The 17899-nt window shown below is 36.7% G+C and overlaps 1 protein-coding gene across 2 annotated transcripts; it reads right to left on the bottom strand.

The window, feature by feature from the left end:
* Positions 1-16830: 16830 nt before the first annotated feature.
* LOC115954791 (receptor-like protein 9DC3) lies at positions 16831-17827 on the bottom strand. 2 transcript variants are annotated; one of them, XM_031072728.1, is made up of 2 exons: positions 17124-17827; positions 16831-16997 (listed from the first exon to the last, which is right to left on the bottom strand). In XM_031072728.1, the coding sequence occupies exon 1, from the start codon at positions 17781-17783 to the stop codon at positions 17145-17147; it is 639 nt and encodes a 212-aa protein (XP_030928588.1). In that variant the 5' UTR covers positions 17784-17827; the 3' UTR covers positions 16831-16997; positions 17124-17144. The 2 variants fall into 2 exon arrangements, with proteins under 2 accessions (XP_030928588.1, XP_030928589.1); XM_031072729.1 differs by having other exon boundaries at positions 16831-16989.
* Positions 17828-17899: the final 72 nt, after the last annotated feature.

The raw sequence follows: 17899 nt of genomic DNA, 5'->3' as shown, positions 1-17899 counted from the left end.
ATCTTCAATCTCCTCTCTACCTCCAATGTACAATCTTAAAAATTCCATGTGCTGAGCCCCACTTATTAAGGGGGGTTTGGGCCCATACATTAGCAAGAGTATTAGAATTATAATTAAGTAATTAAATTTAATATTTCCTAATAATTTAAACTTTTAAGACAATTGGTAATTTATCAAAAGTTGCACAAACTTTTTTGGCAATTAATAAAAAGGTGCAAGGCTCCAAACTTCAAGAAATATTCACAAGTGTGCAAGGCTCCACTAAAGTTTAATAATTATTCTCTAAAAAAAACAAATTAACAAATTAAAATTCCTTTGAATATTCTCAAAAAAACAAAAATTAAAAATTTAGCATTGGCTAATCTTCAATATCAACAACTATTGTGAAAATAACTATTGTGAAAATAAAGTCATTAAAGCAAAATTAAAGAAGAGTGAAGAAAAATAGACAAAGAAAATTTATGTCCACATCACAAAAACAGCAAAAGTAAATTTCTTAAAAATCAAAACGGTTAGAAAACTTCAAATTTTAAACAATCCAATAATCACTAAACACTAGTTTCTACCATTTATTAATGCAAGCTAAAAAAAAAAATTATTAATGCAAATCATAATACTATTCTTACACAAACCACCTCAACGATAAACCTACTACTCCTCAAAATCTAAAATAGAGAAATAAGGGATGAGCTCCCCAACTAAGCAAGTAACCAATTTTTTTTTTTCTTTTTTTGAGAAGAAACAGGCAACCAATCTGAACTAGCATGATCAAGCATATATACAAGTAAAATAAATAAATTATTCATAAGATAAATATCATATACTTAAAAATTTTATTTCAGATTAATTAGAAAATAAAATACAATTTGCAATAAATTCCAAATATTAAAATTTTCAGCCAACTTATGTGACTGATTGAATTGATATCAAATGATCTAATAGGCTTAGATTATTTTCTAGAAAGTGAAAAGAGAGCATGTATTACTGTAAATGAAAATTGAAATTAATCAAATTCATATGAAAATGCAGAAATTTGTCAAGAATGTGACTGATCGAAAATGCAGGGCCAAACATATAAGTTTTCCAATGAAAACTGTAAACAGGGCCATGTAATTACGATGACTTTATTCTAATAAGAAAGAAAAGATTACGAAGACTTGAATCTATAACTTGCTACTTTTGGACAAGTTGGTAGATTTATTTTTTCTGGAAAAATGGAAAAGGAGAATCGATCGAGTTACTAAGAGTTGACACAATTTACTTGCATTTTACCCTTACTCCTTTAACAAAAGAAAATCCACCATGTGATTTCAGAGACTTAACTCTAACAGTGTAACTTGCATCTTTTCTGGGAAAGTAATGCAAAAAAGACTTGACTCTAACAGTGTAACATGCTAGTGATGTTAAAAAAATCAACTATGAATAATATTTTAAGCGAATTTGCCGTTACTTGTTTGTTTACATTTTAAACCAGTAATAAATAAAATGTAACCAAAAAAAAAAAAAAAATCATTAGAGCCATAGGCCTAAAAAAACCCTGACTTTGACTCTAGATCATGAGAAATTTTGGTAAATTTAACTGAATTTATTTTTGTGTAATGGGAAAAATGTGTTACTTAATGTTATTATTTTAAAATATTTTATACATTCTACGTAACCTTCTCATATAGCAGTTTACAACATTATCCACGCATCGCGCGGGTCCTCGACTAGTTTATATAATTATTATAGCAATTATGTATTTTTATACAATTTCACATGATTTGATGTTGATAAATTTTTAGCTTAATTGGCTATAATATGATATATATATATATATATATATATATATATATATATATATATTATACAAGCACATATACAAGTTCTCTTAGAGTATTAGCATTGGGGGTGTAAAACCCTCAAAATTGCTATTTTTCATTCTCAGAGGTCCAAAACATGCTTTATCTGGTTGTTATTGCTAAAACTTTCTAGCAATTATGAGCAGTAAGTTTGTAGTTTGTATATATACAAACTATTGTAGCATGGTTGTAAAACAAAAATATTTTATTTTATTTGGTTTGTTTTAAAGGATGAGATAGAAAAGGAGTGGAAGAGAGAGAAAGGGTGGGGAGGAAGAGAGAGAAATGAATAAATAAATGAATTGAGTTAAAAAATAAGAACTGAAATGTTGGTTAAATTGTAAAATAAGATAGTAAAATAGATAAAAAAATATATTTTAAATGTGTAAAATAGATATTTTTTTTAAATACCGAACACTTATCCATAGATGTTTTCTATATTTTATTTTTTTGCTAGATACTGTAACTTTTTTTTTAGGGAAAAAAATGGGTGTCTTTTCCTTGGAAGAATGGGCCATGCAATTACCAAGACTCGAGTTGACTCTAGTAATTAAATTGCTTTTTAAGTCTTTTTAAGAAAGGAATTAGGGGCCCTAAAAAAAAATAAAAAAATAATAAAAAAAGGGAAGAGGAATCTGGTGCCAAAATAAAGAAGACCTTGTGATTCCAAAGACTCCGTTGTAACTTTCTTATCTCGTTATCTCTACCTAATTTTTCTTTTGGGGGAGAAAGTTGAGCAAAAGAATTTTGGCGATGGATAACCACTTATTAACCAGTGACGCTTGTTTAAATTGTCTAGTCCCCATTCAGTCATGAAATTCACATTGATAGAGGACTGTATCTAGTTGGATATCGCTTATTTTGCTGAAAACTGAAAAATTGAAAACTGAAAACATTGCAGCAAAATAATTTTTAAATGTATGAATAGTGTTGTGAGACCCATTTTTAATGAAAAAGTTGCCGAAAAATAAGGTTTGTGGGTCTTGTGAACAATGCGTGAGACCCACTGGTGTGCACTGTCCATCGTTTATTTTGCTAGTGTTAACAGTGCATTGACAGAAAAGTCAAAAATCACGGCTCAAAAAAAAAAAAGAAAAAAAAAAAGAAGAAATGCAGATGCAAAACGCGCTGCTTTTCATCCATATCCAAACATATTCGTAGCTTCTTATTTTGCAAAATATCTATGTATTTTTTTTTTTTTTTTGATAGGCTAAAAATGAATTAACCAATTGTGATAGATTAATTGATTAATTTGCCAAGTTTATTAATTAATCAAATTAACATGCAAACGCATGGTAGCACAAACAAATCACCAATAAACTAAGTATGCAACGAAAAATAAATTTGACATGATGATTTGTTTACAAATGAGGAAAACCTACATGGCAAAAATCCCATCGGGTGATTTTCAAGTCACCACTCTTGAAATTCTACTATTATCACAACAAGCGGTTACAAGTAAAGGAATCTAAGTACCTTATACCAACCTATAGTTGAACTCTTACTCAATACCCAATTGGACTTATTCTGTAGTGACAATTTCTCCTTTCGATGCGTGGCTCCCAGTATGTGATTAACCAATTGCACGGATCCCAGTACGCGACTTCAATCACCAACTAGAGAAAGTTGTTGGCTGCAAAGTTCTTTAGTTCATCCCAACAATGAAGATTAAGAAGATACTTAGTCACAAAACCCTACGGTGTACAAACACAGCAACTTCTTCACAAGAAAGATGAACTAGGGCTAAACTGTGTCTCCGGTCACAAATTACTTGAACAAACTTTGCTCAACACTTGTGCAACTTGTGTACTCTTTGACGGCCCTTAAAATAATCATTTTATATGTCTAGGGTTGTGAGAAAAAAAAGCTCAAACACATAAACACGGATTGGAGTCAAAACAAAACTGAAAATCTGTTTTTCATAAATCTTGACAGATACCCTATCTGTCGAGCTGCTGTCGAGCCACGGAGCTGAACAGCTCTTTTAAACTCTATAGATGGCTAGCTGTCAAGCTTTAATGACAGGCACTTTTCAGTTTGTTTCTTGGACAGACTTGTATGGCCTCAACACCTGATCTTGAAACAAAGTCTCTTGAAGTATTAATTATTAAACACATCTTAGATCTACCCAAAAACAAGTAAAGTGCGTTAGTATTAATTATTAAACACATCTTAAATCTACCCCAATACAAATAAAGTGCGTTTTGTCAAAGGATTAGCCAATTACATAAAAATAGTGACATATGTTCCTAACAAGTGAATCACATATATCCTAACAATTATTATTATTATTATTTTTTGCAAAATGGGTTACAAAAATTGTGATGAGGGGCCTTGTGATTAGGAAGACTACACACTGTAACTTGCTTTAGGAGAAGTTAGGGGTTAAACTCTTTAACATAAAATATTAAAGAAATTAGGTAGTTTGTGTGAAAGAAATAGCTCCTTTGAAAAAATGCACGAGAAAGAGGGTGGTTGTTGAAGACTAAGGGGCTGTTTGGTAACGTTGTTCTAGTAATATTGTTTGTATTTTTTAGAAATATGTGTGGGTGAAAAAGTGTAATGTTATTTAAAAACTGAAAAGTATTGCTTGAACTATCATACCAAACGGCCCCTAAAATAGGGAAATAGTAGTCCCATCATTGATAAAATGGACCATGCAATTTACCAAGTCTCAATTCAAGTAACTTGCATTTTAAGTCTTTTTTTTTTTTTTGCTAAATAAAAAAGGGTCTTCAGTATGAATTTATCAACCTTAAGTCACGTGACAATAAAAATAATATCACGTCTATTATCAGGGTCTTGATAGAGTTATTATTGTGGCCGGGCATAACACATTTATTGAAACCCACTGCATCTCTGGCTAAGGGTGTAATTTGCATCTCTACCTAATTGTTTTTGGGAAGAAAATTGCACAAAAGTTTTTTGGTGATTGATAACTAGTTACGCGTGTCTAAAAGTCTAAATCAAGTAGTCTTCTTCTGTTTCAGTCAACAAATTCACGTGGATAGTAATTTAAAAAAACAATTATCATCAAAGAAACTTATTAATGTTTGTTAAAACTGGAAAAAAAATATATCGGATGCATGATGCAGTTAATTAAAGGGGGCATGTTTTTCCATTTCATTAAAATTTATATGTTTTCTTTTTTGAGAATCTGGTAAGTAAATATTTTTATGTTTTCATGAACTAAGAAAATGCTAGATGACCACTAAGTATATGTTGTGTACTTAACCAAAAAAGAAAGAAAGTATATGTTGTGTATCTCTGACTTGCTATGAGAAACAAGATTATTTCAATTTTCAATCCATGCATTGTTTTAGAAGGTAAAAAAGGGTTAAAATGATAGTTAAGTAGTAATGAGTAAATGATATTCTTTGAAGTGTCTTATGTCTGGCCAAACATCAAGAAATATTCACAAGTGCACAAGGCTCCACTGAAGTTTAATAATTATTCTCTAAAAAAAACTCAATAACAAATTAAAATTCCTTTGACTATTCTCAAAAAAAGCGAAAATTAAAAGTTTAGCATTGGCTAATCTTCAATATTAACAACTGTTGTGAAAATAAACTCACTAAGGCAAGATTAAAGAAGAGAAAAAAATAGACAAAGAAAATTTACATGATTCGGTAATATGCCTACATCCACAGACGACAACAGAGAAAGTTCCATTATAAAATAAAGAGATTATAATAGTAGCACAATAGCAGCACCCTATTGTATTTGCACTAGTCTTGTAACACTACACTTTCTCACACAATACAATTCCTCAAGCCCTAACATAGTATATTTACTAGGACTTAATTTCTTTATGCGGTGATACATAAAGAAATTAAAATTGTAGAGAAAACTCTTTAAAAAAAAAACATTTATTAAAATTGTAAAACTCTTCTTACACTGAAGATTTGGTTAAGAGTGAATTCTCATTAACTTGGGAAATAACGATTACACAGATGTTTATACACAAGCAAAGAGAGGGAAAAACTAACAGATAAGCATTACTAACTTCTAACTAACTAAATACACTGTACAACTAATCACGCATACACATGCTGCTCACGTGTTCACTACCCAAAGTTAAACTACATGTAGCTTTTATCAAAACTGCTTAAGCTACTCGTCGTCTAGACTTCATTCTTTTCTGCAAATTCTATAACTTCTGGTCTGTCTAATCTAGTTTCTTCTTTTTGTTTCTTTGATTTCTGATATACACAAACCACCTCAACGATAAACCTACTACTCCGCAAAATCTAAAATAGAGAAATAAGGGATGAGCTCCCCAACTATTGAAGTTAAAAAATCCACTATGAATTTTATTTTAAGCCAATTTGCTGTTACTTATTTGTTTAAATTTTTAACCAGTAATAAATAAAATGTAACCAAAAAAAAAAACTGTAAATAAAATATCACAACAAAAAATACATCATTATAGCCTTAGGCCTAAAAAAAACCCTGACTCTGACTCTAGATCATGAGAAATTTTAGTGATACTTTTCAAAGATATCAAAGTAATTAGTAGAAAATGTTTTCTCAAAAATATTTATGACTACTAAATTATATATTCACTAAGTCTTTTATCCCATTTTAGAGCATTCCCAAAGAACTGAACAAAAATTCAAGCGAAACATTTTCTACAAAATTGCTGGGGGAGCCAGGGCAATTTTATTTTATTTTTTACAATCAATGTCAATTTGCGATTTTGAAATTTCAAATATTAGTTTATATTGGTTGGATCAAGGATCACTCTTCATTTATATACAATCACACTTTACGTTTTATTCCAGTTAATATTTTGGTGATAACTTTTTTAAATTTCTAGATTAGGTACACAAAGGGAATAGTCTAAGTACCCACTAATCAAATTAAGCTATCAGCAATGTTGATTTGAAATGGAGATATATTTCATGGTTAAGACTTATTCATAAACTTGATAATAGACAAAGTGATACCTTATTTAACGACATGATACTAGATACACTTAACTTTGTTATATTTAATCTAAACTACCAAATTCCAAATAGAAATGATCCTAATACAGTCTAAACAGAGTTTTATAAAGAAGCAAACAGCACTGTGATACATGCAAACAAGATCTAATCCTGGACAGCCGCCATTTTTAATGATCTGCAGCAAGTTAAGGCTCACAATTTTCTTTGACGCTTAGTAGAGAACATTCAACATCGTCATCACCTTGTTCAACAGCTTGCTGGTAAGCAGTGGCACAGAAAAATTAAAGAAAATAGTTGGCCAAATAGCGTATATTAATGTTGCATAGTCTTCAAGCTTATTATTCTAATCAGAAATTTGTTACACTCAACTTCGAGCACTCTCTAAATTCAGCAATTTCTTCTTCGTCTAGATCTTTCATTGTTTGGGATTCTCACCAAACAATGAAAGATAAATTGTTCAAGTATTGGAAGCAAAGAGGAATTGCTTGAAATATTGATTAAATCACCAATTTTTTCCAAAATTTGTGGATTTTTTCTTCTTATATTATGTTAAATTAATTATTGCTCTAAAAGTTTAAGAATCTTTCTTTTTTTTTTTTTTTTGGAAATGTTAATGAATTCTTTAAGGGTATTGGTTTAAGAACTATTTTAAAAAATATTGTATGGAAAAATAATAAAGTAATTAATTTTTCTAACAGTTTTTTTTTTTAATATTTCCCATGAAAATGATACTAAAAACTTTTCTAAAATAGTTTATTAATAATTGCCCTAAGGACACATGTTATCATGACATTTTTTTTATACCATATTAAATTATCAATTAACTTTGAAATTTAAACTGTAGGGCCGGGGAGCTTATGATCCGGCCCACGCTCTATCCGGGCTCAGGGCCCGTGCCGAGAAGGTAGTGTGCCGAGGACGAGTGATCAAAGGCCGAGGGGTTAAAGGGAACAGCTGAGGACGACCCTATCCTCGGCATTCCAAGATTTTGACGAAAGGAGCAACTTCTTAGTGAAGGCCATCTCCAAATAGTCCCCTGAAGGGGATGTGAGTGGAATAGGGCCCACGTGGAGGTACGGTGCAAAATAGGTTCAAAGAAAATACGTCCCCTCCGCATTAAATGCACCGCCCAACGTCCTGATCATATTAAATGAGAAAAGACGCCTGGACGGTATAACTTCGATCCTCACAACTAATAGAAAGTAAGAGGGGACAGCTGATGGGACAGGTACAGAAGTAAGCACCTGCCTGACCAACGAGTGGAAGGCTAGGATCAACCAAGAAGGACTATATAATGTAAAAGTTAGTGCACAAAGAAGGGGCTGGGAAAAATGGCCAAAAACCAGAGCCTCCCAGCCCGCCTCCAGGAGAAAGACTCCTAGGGCGAAGACGACTTAACCATGTATGAACATCATGAAAAACCCACCGTTTGGTGACCAAGGCCTAGCCTTTCAAACCCACGCTCTACAAATGATATTGTTTGAGCCTTTTTACGTGCGAACCCAACACTGTTACGGTTCGTTACGAAACGTGTCCCTACAATTGGCGCCGTCTGTGGGGCGGCTTGTGTCTTGGCATAGACGGTAGGTCGAGACAATTCCCTTGTCATTTCTAATAGCTGGTTATAGAGTTCTAGTGTAAAGTTCCACTAGGGGCTATGATTCTTGACTAGGGGCTGCGCTTTGTAGCGTCAATCGCATGGAGGGTTCTAGGGGCTCGGCCGAGGAGCCAATCCCCCTAAAACTAAGGTCCCATGCCATAACTGAGTTTTGGACAGAACCAAGGTATTGTATGGTCCTCGGACTCAAACCTATGGGGAAACCAACTACTTAGATGATGAGAAAACTGAGTTTTGGATAGAACCAAGGTATTGCATGGTCCTCGGACTCAAACCTATGGGGAAACCAACTACTTAGATGATGAGAAAACTGAGTTTTGGACAGAACCAAGGTATTGCATCGTCCTTGGACTCAAAGCTATGGGGAAACCAACTACTTAGATGATGAGAAAACTGAGTTTTGGACAGAACCAAGGTATTGCATGGTCCTCGGACTCAAACCTATGGGGAAACCAACTACTTAGATGATGAGAAAACTGAGTTTTGGACAGAACCAAGGTATTACATGGTCCTCGGACTCAAACCTATGGGGAAACCAACTACTTAGATGATGAGAAAACTGAGTTTTGGACAGAATCAATGTATTGCATGGTCCTCGGACTCAAACCTATGGGGAAACCAACTACTTAGATGATGAGAAAACTGAGTTTTGGACAGAACCAAGGTATTGCATGGTCCTCGGACTCAAACCTATGGGGAAACCAATTACTTTAAAGAAACCTGGGCTTTAAGCAGGACTTAGCTACTACACATGACATCTAAAATGGTGCCTATATCTTTGTTGAATAAGGGTTTTGAAACATGATGTTAAAATGTATCGCATGCGCAAATATTCAAACATGTTAAGATAAATTAGTTCAGAATTCATAAACAATAGTAAGTATCGACAAGGGCAACTAACAAGTAACTAAAGGGAAAAAAGGAAGAAGAAGATTTCATATATACGTATTCAACAGGTTCAAACTACCAGTAGATTACAAAGTTTTCAAAATGAAAAAGAAACAAGTTAATTGTTAAACTGAAAACAAATATGGAACCTAGCCAGGGTTTCTATTTCTTTAGTTTTGCGTCGGCCACATCCTGGGAAGGCGGAATAGAATCAGCTTTGGCGCCCTGGAGGATAGCCCCTTCTGGGGAGGGCTGAACAGGGTCAGTATCGGTACTCTTGGGGACTACAGCAAGGGGAATTGCCTGTGGGGGCTGGGCAAGTATGGCTGGCTCCTCAGCACTAGACACCTGAGTACCAACCACGGGCTCAGTAACCACTTTAGGTGCCTCAGGACTCGTATGCTGAGATATTTCTATCACATCCTGAAGTTCTCCCTCTTTGAGCATCTTGCCAGGAGGGCCGCTGGCCTGTAAGTCCTCCGGCTGAGTGACCCCTTCCTCGGGTTGGTCACCCATAGCCACGGAGCTGGAGGAAGTGGCCTCGCGGATGGCTATAGGGTAGAATATGTTCTCCGCCTTCCACAAATCGGATGAAGCATTCACCCCAGCTCGCTTCAATGCCTCTTCCCAAACCTGGGAGTAGTAAAGCCTGCATACTCCAGGAATCTGGGCTTTAAGGGTGGCTTGGGTTTCAGCTACCCCCGCATTATAACCATCATCCTCGGCCGTTTCCTTGGCGACCTCAGCCTCATTCCTGGCAAACTCGGCCTCCCGCTTAGCCCTTAGGGCTTCATCACGGGCATACTCCGCCACACCTTTATCATGCTCGGCCGCGGCCAGCTTCTTATTTAAACCCTCGATCAGATCTTTAGCTATTTGCAACTGATCATCGGCTTCAAGTAGACGCTTTGTTTGGTCCTCGGCCTGTTTTTGGGCGCTAACTAGGCCCGCCGAGGCGTTATCTCTTTCACGAATAGCAACTGTTAGGTCAGCCTTGGCCTTGGTGAGTTCATCCTCAGAGGCTTGGAGAGTCTTCGAGGCCGTTATACGCTTGGTGCGTTCATTCTCGGCCGCCTTACTCTTATTGTTCACCTCTTCCTCTATCCAATAGGTGGCCTGGAGAGCCTAGTAGAGGAGATAAGCGCATGGTTAATGACAAACCAGGAGCGAGAATTAATAAAGTTTTAGGTTTCAAGAAACCTTACCATGCCCAAGTACCTCTTAGTACTGAGGAAGACCTCCTGCATCCTCATTTTTCTCAGACTATCCATGTCAGTAGGAAGTAGCATGGTTCTCCCTAGTGCATCGGCCACGTAGCCACCCTCGCCATCTCCAAGGTCCCTCATGGACGCAGTTTCCAGTAACGGATCCCCGTGAAGCATTGGGGCAGGAAGCCAGGCGCTCGGCGAGGACTGGGCCTCGATCCCCTTTCCCTTGCTTTGAGAGGATTGGACTTCAGTTTCTTTACCCTTGCTGTGGTGTCCAATCTTCAATTGTTTGGTGCGTGGAGCCTCCTCCTTCTCCTTAGGAGGTTGGGATTTTCCCCCGTCCATAGTTTCCTTGCCCTTGGGGCTCCTCTTTCTCTTTGAATCAGTGCCTTCCGGCCGAGGAGGCGGAGCTGGTTGGGAGGACGCAGGAAGTTTGGGGCGAGGGGATTGTGGCTGTGACCTGGTGGAAAATGACCTAGTCTGGACAATCTGGGGCTGAGGTGGTGGGGAAGGAGCATGAGGTTGTGGCGTTCCCTGCGTATCCTTCCCAGGTAGGCCCTCGAGAAGTTCGAATAGGGGGGTCGGGGGCTTTCTCTTGAGTCCCATCTCGGCTTGATAAGAGGTGCCTACTGATGACAATTCCGCCTCGGACAAGGTTGGGTCACCTATATCACCAGGAGGATCCTCGGATTGGTGGACTAGGTCAAATACCCCAAAACCTTCCTCAGGTCGGTCTAGCTCGCCTTCGTCCTCTGCTACTTGGTGAGACGAGGAAGGGCCCACTGGTGGGATGTTCTCGGGGACAGATGGTTCCTGGGAGATTGAAAATCCTGTCTCAACCACGGTAATTTTTGGAAGCTAAGGACGGCTGGCGCTGATCACGTGCCTTACGTCCGCAAATGACTTCTGAACAGGAGGGTACCCTAGTATTTTGTGAGTTGCTCGGACTTGACCATCTCCGTCATTTACAAAAACTGCCGCTTGTAAGATGGTCTCCAAGTCCGCCCGGTTGACTAAGTGAAAATGCCGTTGGTGGGCGTGTGGATCTACAAAAAGAAAAACATGCATGCCTGGTTAGTTACCAAACAACATCAGATTGGAGTGGCGTTAAGGCTCATCGCCCTTCTATTCCCAATACCCCACCTGGTTCTCCTTCTGCTATGGGGCACGGGTTGCCATCGTGCCATTCACCAGAGACGATAAGGAAATCCTTGTTTAATCCCTTGTTGGAGTCAGGGAGGCATTGGATTAATCGAACCCTTTCGTCCCTTGACTTCATGTAAAAGATTTTTCCCCTTCAACTTTTGGAGATTATAGCACCAGTTCACATCATGGTAGGTCAGTGTTAACCCCATCTTCTCGTTTAAAGCGTCCACGCAACTCAGAATCCTAAAAACGTTGCCGGCGCACTGTGTGGGGGCTAATCGGAAGTGCCTGAGGTAACCCCTCGTTACCGGCCCCATAGGGATTGTCATACCCCCCTCTACGAAGGTGAGGACGGGAATTACCACCGCGCCCGTTTCCCTCTCATAATGCCACTCCCCCATCTTACAATGCCTCAAACTTACGTTGGGAGGAATCCTATAATCGACGATGAACTTATTCATCGCCTCTTCAGTATCTACTAATTTCCTCAGTCTCAATTTAGCCATCTCTATGATTTACTAGACAAACTCAACCCGTGACGGGAGAAGAAAGGGAATCAGCGAAAAACAAACCCAGAAAAGAAAAAGCACGAGTTAATGGAGGTAGGGAACTTACATAAAAGAGGAAAGGCGCTTCGGATAGACTTTTTGTGCTGGAGATAGACTTGAATTTGGACGAAAATTCAAATGAACCCAGAATATACGCGCTAGAACTCTTAAGTGCAAAACTGAAGAGACAGATCCGTTCCAAAAAATCTCTTATACTTTCCAGGGCAACTGCACGAATTTTCTCGCCCATAAAGACCAAGGGATCACGACCGTTCGATCTTCATCATGTCGTAGAACGTGGGAGACACAAAGCCGCCCGTATTTAATGAAGCCACGTTTCGCCTTCTAAAGGCTCTAGGAACGTACCTAGGGCAGATAAAAAGTCTCGGGAACCGATAGGTGACAAGGATAGACAGGCATTGGTGGGTATGTGATGTCATCAAAACCCTCCTATCCGTCCGAGGAATCGGATAGCAGGATTTTGAGGGGCTATTGTAGGGCCGGGGAGCTTATGATCCGGCCCATGCTCTATCCGGGCTCAGGGCCCGTGCCGAGGAGGTAGTGTGCCGAGGACGAGTGATCAAAGGCCGAGGGGTTAAAGGGAATAGCTGAGGACAACCCTATCCTCGGCATTCCAAGATTTTGACGAGAGGAGCAACTTCTTAGTGAAGGCCATCTCCAAATAGTCCCCTGAAGGGGATGTGAGTGGAATAGGGCCCACGTGGAGGTATGGTGCAAAATAGGTTCAAAGAAAATACGTCCCCTCCGCATTAAATGCACTGCCCAACGTCCTGATCATATTAAATGAGAAAAGACGCCTGGACGGTATAACTTCGATCCTCGCAACTAATAGAAAGTAAGAGGGGACAGCTGATGGGACAGGTACAGAAGTAAGCACCTGCCTGACCAACGAGTGGAAGGCTAGGATCAACCAAGAATGACTATATAATGTAAAAGTTAGTGCACAAAGAAGGGGCTGGGAAAAATGGCCAAAAACCAGAGCCTCCCAGCCCGCCTCCAAGAGAAAGACTCCTAGGGCGAAGACGACTTAACCATGTATGAACATCATGAAAAACCCACCGTTTGGTGACCAAGGCCTAGCCTTTCAAACCCACGCTCTACAAATGATATTGTTTGGGCCTTTTTACGTGCGAACCCAACACTGTTACAGTTCGTTACGAAACGTGTCCCTACATAAACTATTAGAAAATTGTGAATTTAATTGTTAACTATAATTCTATCAAATTTGGATAATTAAATTTGTTGTTTATATATATTTTTTAGAGCTAATTACAACATGCTGCTAATCCCACAGCTCGAACCCTTTCTCCCCTAAACACCTAAGCATTTTATGCATGAAGAGGTACCAATATGCTGCTGCTAATCTCATAGCTCTCAATGTTAAACCGCACAGCATAACAGAAAATTGAAAAGAAGCAATTACCTCCACCAACACAAGAGCGAATTACAGAATGACACATGGCCACTAATATAACTGAACAACAAACTACAGCTATTTACAACAGAAACACTTGATGACTTGCAGCATAATGTCTTCTGAACATAAACGGCAGAAGCTATATTGTAAGCGACTTGTCGTGAAATGTGAACAGACCAAACCAAATACGACCAGCCGTTTAGATTGCAACTTTTCATTTAATAGCACAGGGTATATATATTGCTACAGTATTCACCATACCTTTATTTTGTTTTTGTTTTTGTTTTTTTTTTTTTTTTGACTGAAATGGTAGAACTTTATCTTGTTTTTTTGAGTACACAAATAGAAAAAAGAAAAAAGAAAAAGGAAAAATAAGAGAGAGAGAGAGAGTGCATATATTTGATTGGTAGCAACCAGAAAATTTTACAATAAAACTAAATATTTGATTCAAAGTTCAAACGAATGATTTTTCTTTTTCTATTTCTTTAATTTTTATTTTTATTTTACGTGTCCAAGTGGGTTTATAGATAGAGAGTGATAGATATTGTGATTAAAAGAGCAACAATGAATGGCTTCTTTTATTTACAGCTTTTGTGTGTGTGTTATTGTGTCTCAGATTTTGGACTTCCTGTGTTTGTTTTCTTATTAAATGCTGTATGATACTAGATGTCCCATTTGTTGCATTTTACATGTTTGTGGAAATGTGTGTGAGAATTATGTGATTTATTTTTGCATTTTTATAGAGTTTGTGGGGCTTCTCTAGGTGTTTATATTCCATTTCCTAGACAATGCCCAATGCATGCACGCCCCGAAGGGACATGAACTATTGCTATTGTTGTGAGCTTAGGAAAGAATTCAAATCCATCATCCTCTTTATTTATTTCCCTTTCAGTTTTGTTTCCTCAATACTTATTTGTTATTTGTACTCATGATTTCTGACACTAACCATTGATAAATTTATCAATGATACGGAAAGAGAGAAGCTAGTTAGATTTAGCTCTAATATAGCTTTTGATGGCTATTAGTGTTATTTCCTTATTTTGTAATTGTTGTATGCAAATACATCTTTCTTTCTTTTTTTTTCGTTTCCCTTTATTAGATTTTTTAAAACTTAATTGTAAATATTGGAAAACTAATGCTCTGACTATGTGCTCCTTATATTTGATTATTTTAGATACGAGTTTTTGCATATGTATATAGGGTGGATTGAAGGAATAAAGTTGGAAGAGAGAGATTGCTACGTTTTCTGGTGATTTTCTATAATAATAAGTTATTAACAAGCACTTTACTATCTTGATATTCACACGCTTATAACCTTCATATTTCTCTATCTTTCTCATTTTGTTATCTTTTATTTTCTTTGTGGTGACTTTCCATTTCTTCTCCATTTTCTATCTTTGAAAGATGGTGAAATTATGACATTTGTAAACTACGGGGGAGGCGGGCGGGACATGGGGTGTTTTTGGAGACTTACTGATAAGAGAGACTTGAATCTTTTTTCTTTTTCTTTTTTTAAGAAGAAAGCCTTGATTCTGAGTACGAGGACTTGACTTTGTAACTTACATTGCGACAATTTGGTTGGTTTCCTTTTTTGAAAAAAATCAACTGATGGGTGGTTATTAGAGTCTAAACAAGCACTAAGAAAAGGACTCAGCAGGTGTCCTATCATGGAAAAAAGGGGCGTATGATCACTACAAAAATTATTATTATTTTTTTTTCAAAGGTTGATAACATTGAAAAAAGTACTAAAAACCAAATAAATTTAAGGCTTTTAGGGCCCGTTTGGTAGAGGAGTTTGAGTAATGTTATTTGTAGTTTTTTGAAATACATGTGAGTGAAAAAGTATGTTGAAATGTGTATAATGTTATTTAAAAACTGAAAATGAGTTATTTAACAACTTTACCAAACAGGCCAAAGTGATTGAAGATAACAATATGTTGAAAAAACTCAAGTTTGTTATAGTGGACTACAGATATTTGACTAACAGTCAAACACACACCATGTTGGGGAAGAAAGTTGCACATAAGTTTTTTAGGTGATTACCACTGCTGAGTCCCTTTCTTAGTGCTCATTCACTCAAAAAATTCAAGATAATACTGATAGTAATTAAAAATCATAATAGAGACTTATTAATGTTCTTATATTTCCATTTCATTGATGTTTCTTCATAACTAAAAAAGTGCTACCCACTACTCAGTATATAAGTGTGTCTATATGAGAAAAGATATCATTGCATAGTTTTATAAGGTGTTAAGAAAAAAAAAAAGGGGAGGAAGAAGAAGAAGAAAAAAGAAGAACCAGTGCAGTTTATATGACTAGTTACTCCAATATTTACCACATCTAGTTTTGCGAGGAAACAGATGAGGACCTTTATAAAAAAAAAAAATGAAAAATAGATTATGGTAGTGACTTGTATTTTTTCACAAGCATTATAGTAAAATCCTAAAATCTCATTCTGCATAAATGGTTCATATATAATTTAATGTGAGTAATTTTTGGGTTTCATTGGCTATATTTTGGACAATATGCTATTTTACATTAGCCAGTGCTAATGCTCTAATCCATATTGAATATCTTGCTAGCTTAGCTTTGGTAATTCCTGTGGTTAACAGCCATTACCTTTGTAAATTCACACTTGTTTGGCAATATTGGGGAAGACTTTGATCTCAAGAATGGTGGTTTTTCTCAACACATAAGACCTCCTGAACGTCAAAACCACTGTGGATGAATTGTTAAGGAAGATGAATAGATTTTGGTTGATAAATGTCTTGAGTTATACCCTAAAAGATAGTATTACATTTCAGGTGGAGTTCTGAGTATTACTGTTGGCTTCATTAATCCCTCTCTTGTTCTTGTAATTACTAGGAGTAAAATAAAACCCACCGAATGCATTTCTTTTTCAATTTCTGAATTCTTGTTTTAGGATTTTTTGTTAAAAATATTCTATTCCGGCATTCAATAGAGAAGACTAGAAGAATGAGAAATAACGCAAGGCCGACCTTAGAACTAAATCAAACATGCCAGACACTGACAGTCTCAAAAGAAACAAATAAACACATGAAATACCCTCAAATACATAGATAGAGACCATGAGAAACCAAGATACCCCGGGGCTAGCTATGTCCAATTTGTCACACAATCTCTTGACAAACAGACACAGAAAAGTGAAAAAATAAAATAAAAAAATACAAAAATAAAAGTTGAACATATCTATCCTAAGAAGAAGAAAATAGCACCTTAATTCATTCAAGCATGTTCCACCCCTCATTAGCCACCATTCGAATGCCCTGATGTAATTTAAAGGCTCACAATCTTCTCTCACTGCTAGTAGAGAATAGGGTCTTCGTCACTTTCTACTTACCTTGCAAGTTTATAACACAGAAAAATTATAGAATATACAAACTACTAATATTGTTTCTAATTCTAAGATATGTTTATTTGAAATCATAACATAATATAATTCTAAACAGAAGTTTGCCCAGCTCACCTAAGACCACCCTTGAATGCATTAAGTTCTTCTTCGCCCAAGTCTTTTATTATTAGGCCTTCTCGTCTTTCCATTTCGTTCTCCTTCAACAAACCTTACAAGCCAATGAGGTTTTTCTGTTTTAAAAGCAACATATCCCACAGCTAATCCAAACACCAAGCCACATCCATAGCCAATTAACACAGCCTTCCAACCAAATCCTCTTGCAAACATTGAACCATTGTCTTCTTGGACTATTGATGGTCTTGGTGGCGGTGACTCATCACTGCTACATTTCATTGACAAGGGAAATCCACACAGTCCTGGGTTCCCATCATATGAGGTGTTTTGAAACGTACCAAATTGTTTTTCTTGAGGTATAGGTCCAGTAAGCAGGTTTTGTGAAAGGTTTAACACAGCCAAAAATGTTAGACTTGTTAACTTCATTGGAATTTCTCCAGTGAGCATATTTGAAGAGAGATCTAAGGATTCAAGTGCTGTCAAATTTGCCAATGATGATGGGATATGGCTGGTTAGACTATTATGGGAAAGGTTGAGCACTCGAAGAAACTTCAAGGTTCCAAGTGTTTCTGGAATTTTTCCATAGAACATGTTACTCGATAGATCAATGATTGTGAAGATAGTTAAGATACTACTTAGTGCAAATTCATTCCCCTTCATTGTTATTATGATGGAGTCACGGTACACCTGTAATATATAGTTCTCTGTAAGATTCGTCCCTGAAAAGCCAAAGTTGGAGTATTCCTCCCCTATATATTTTGGACCATCTTCACTTT

Source organism: Quercus lobata, chromosome 8 (assembly GCF_001633185.2).
Source record: "Quercus lobata isolate SW786 chromosome 8, ValleyOak3.0 Primary Assembly, whole genome shotgun sequence".
Classification (NCBI taxonomy): Eukaryota; Viridiplantae; Streptophyta; class Magnoliopsida; order Fagales; family Fagaceae; genus Quercus; species Quercus lobata.
Note: the sequence above shows the minus strand (reverse complement) of the source record. Positions and strands in the feature narration are given on the sequence as shown.

Coding starts and splice junctions, on each gene's coding strand:
- LOC115954791 (XM_031072728.1), bottom strand. CDS start 17,783: ATGAAGGGGAATGAATTTGCACTAAGTAGTATCTTAACTATCTTCACA.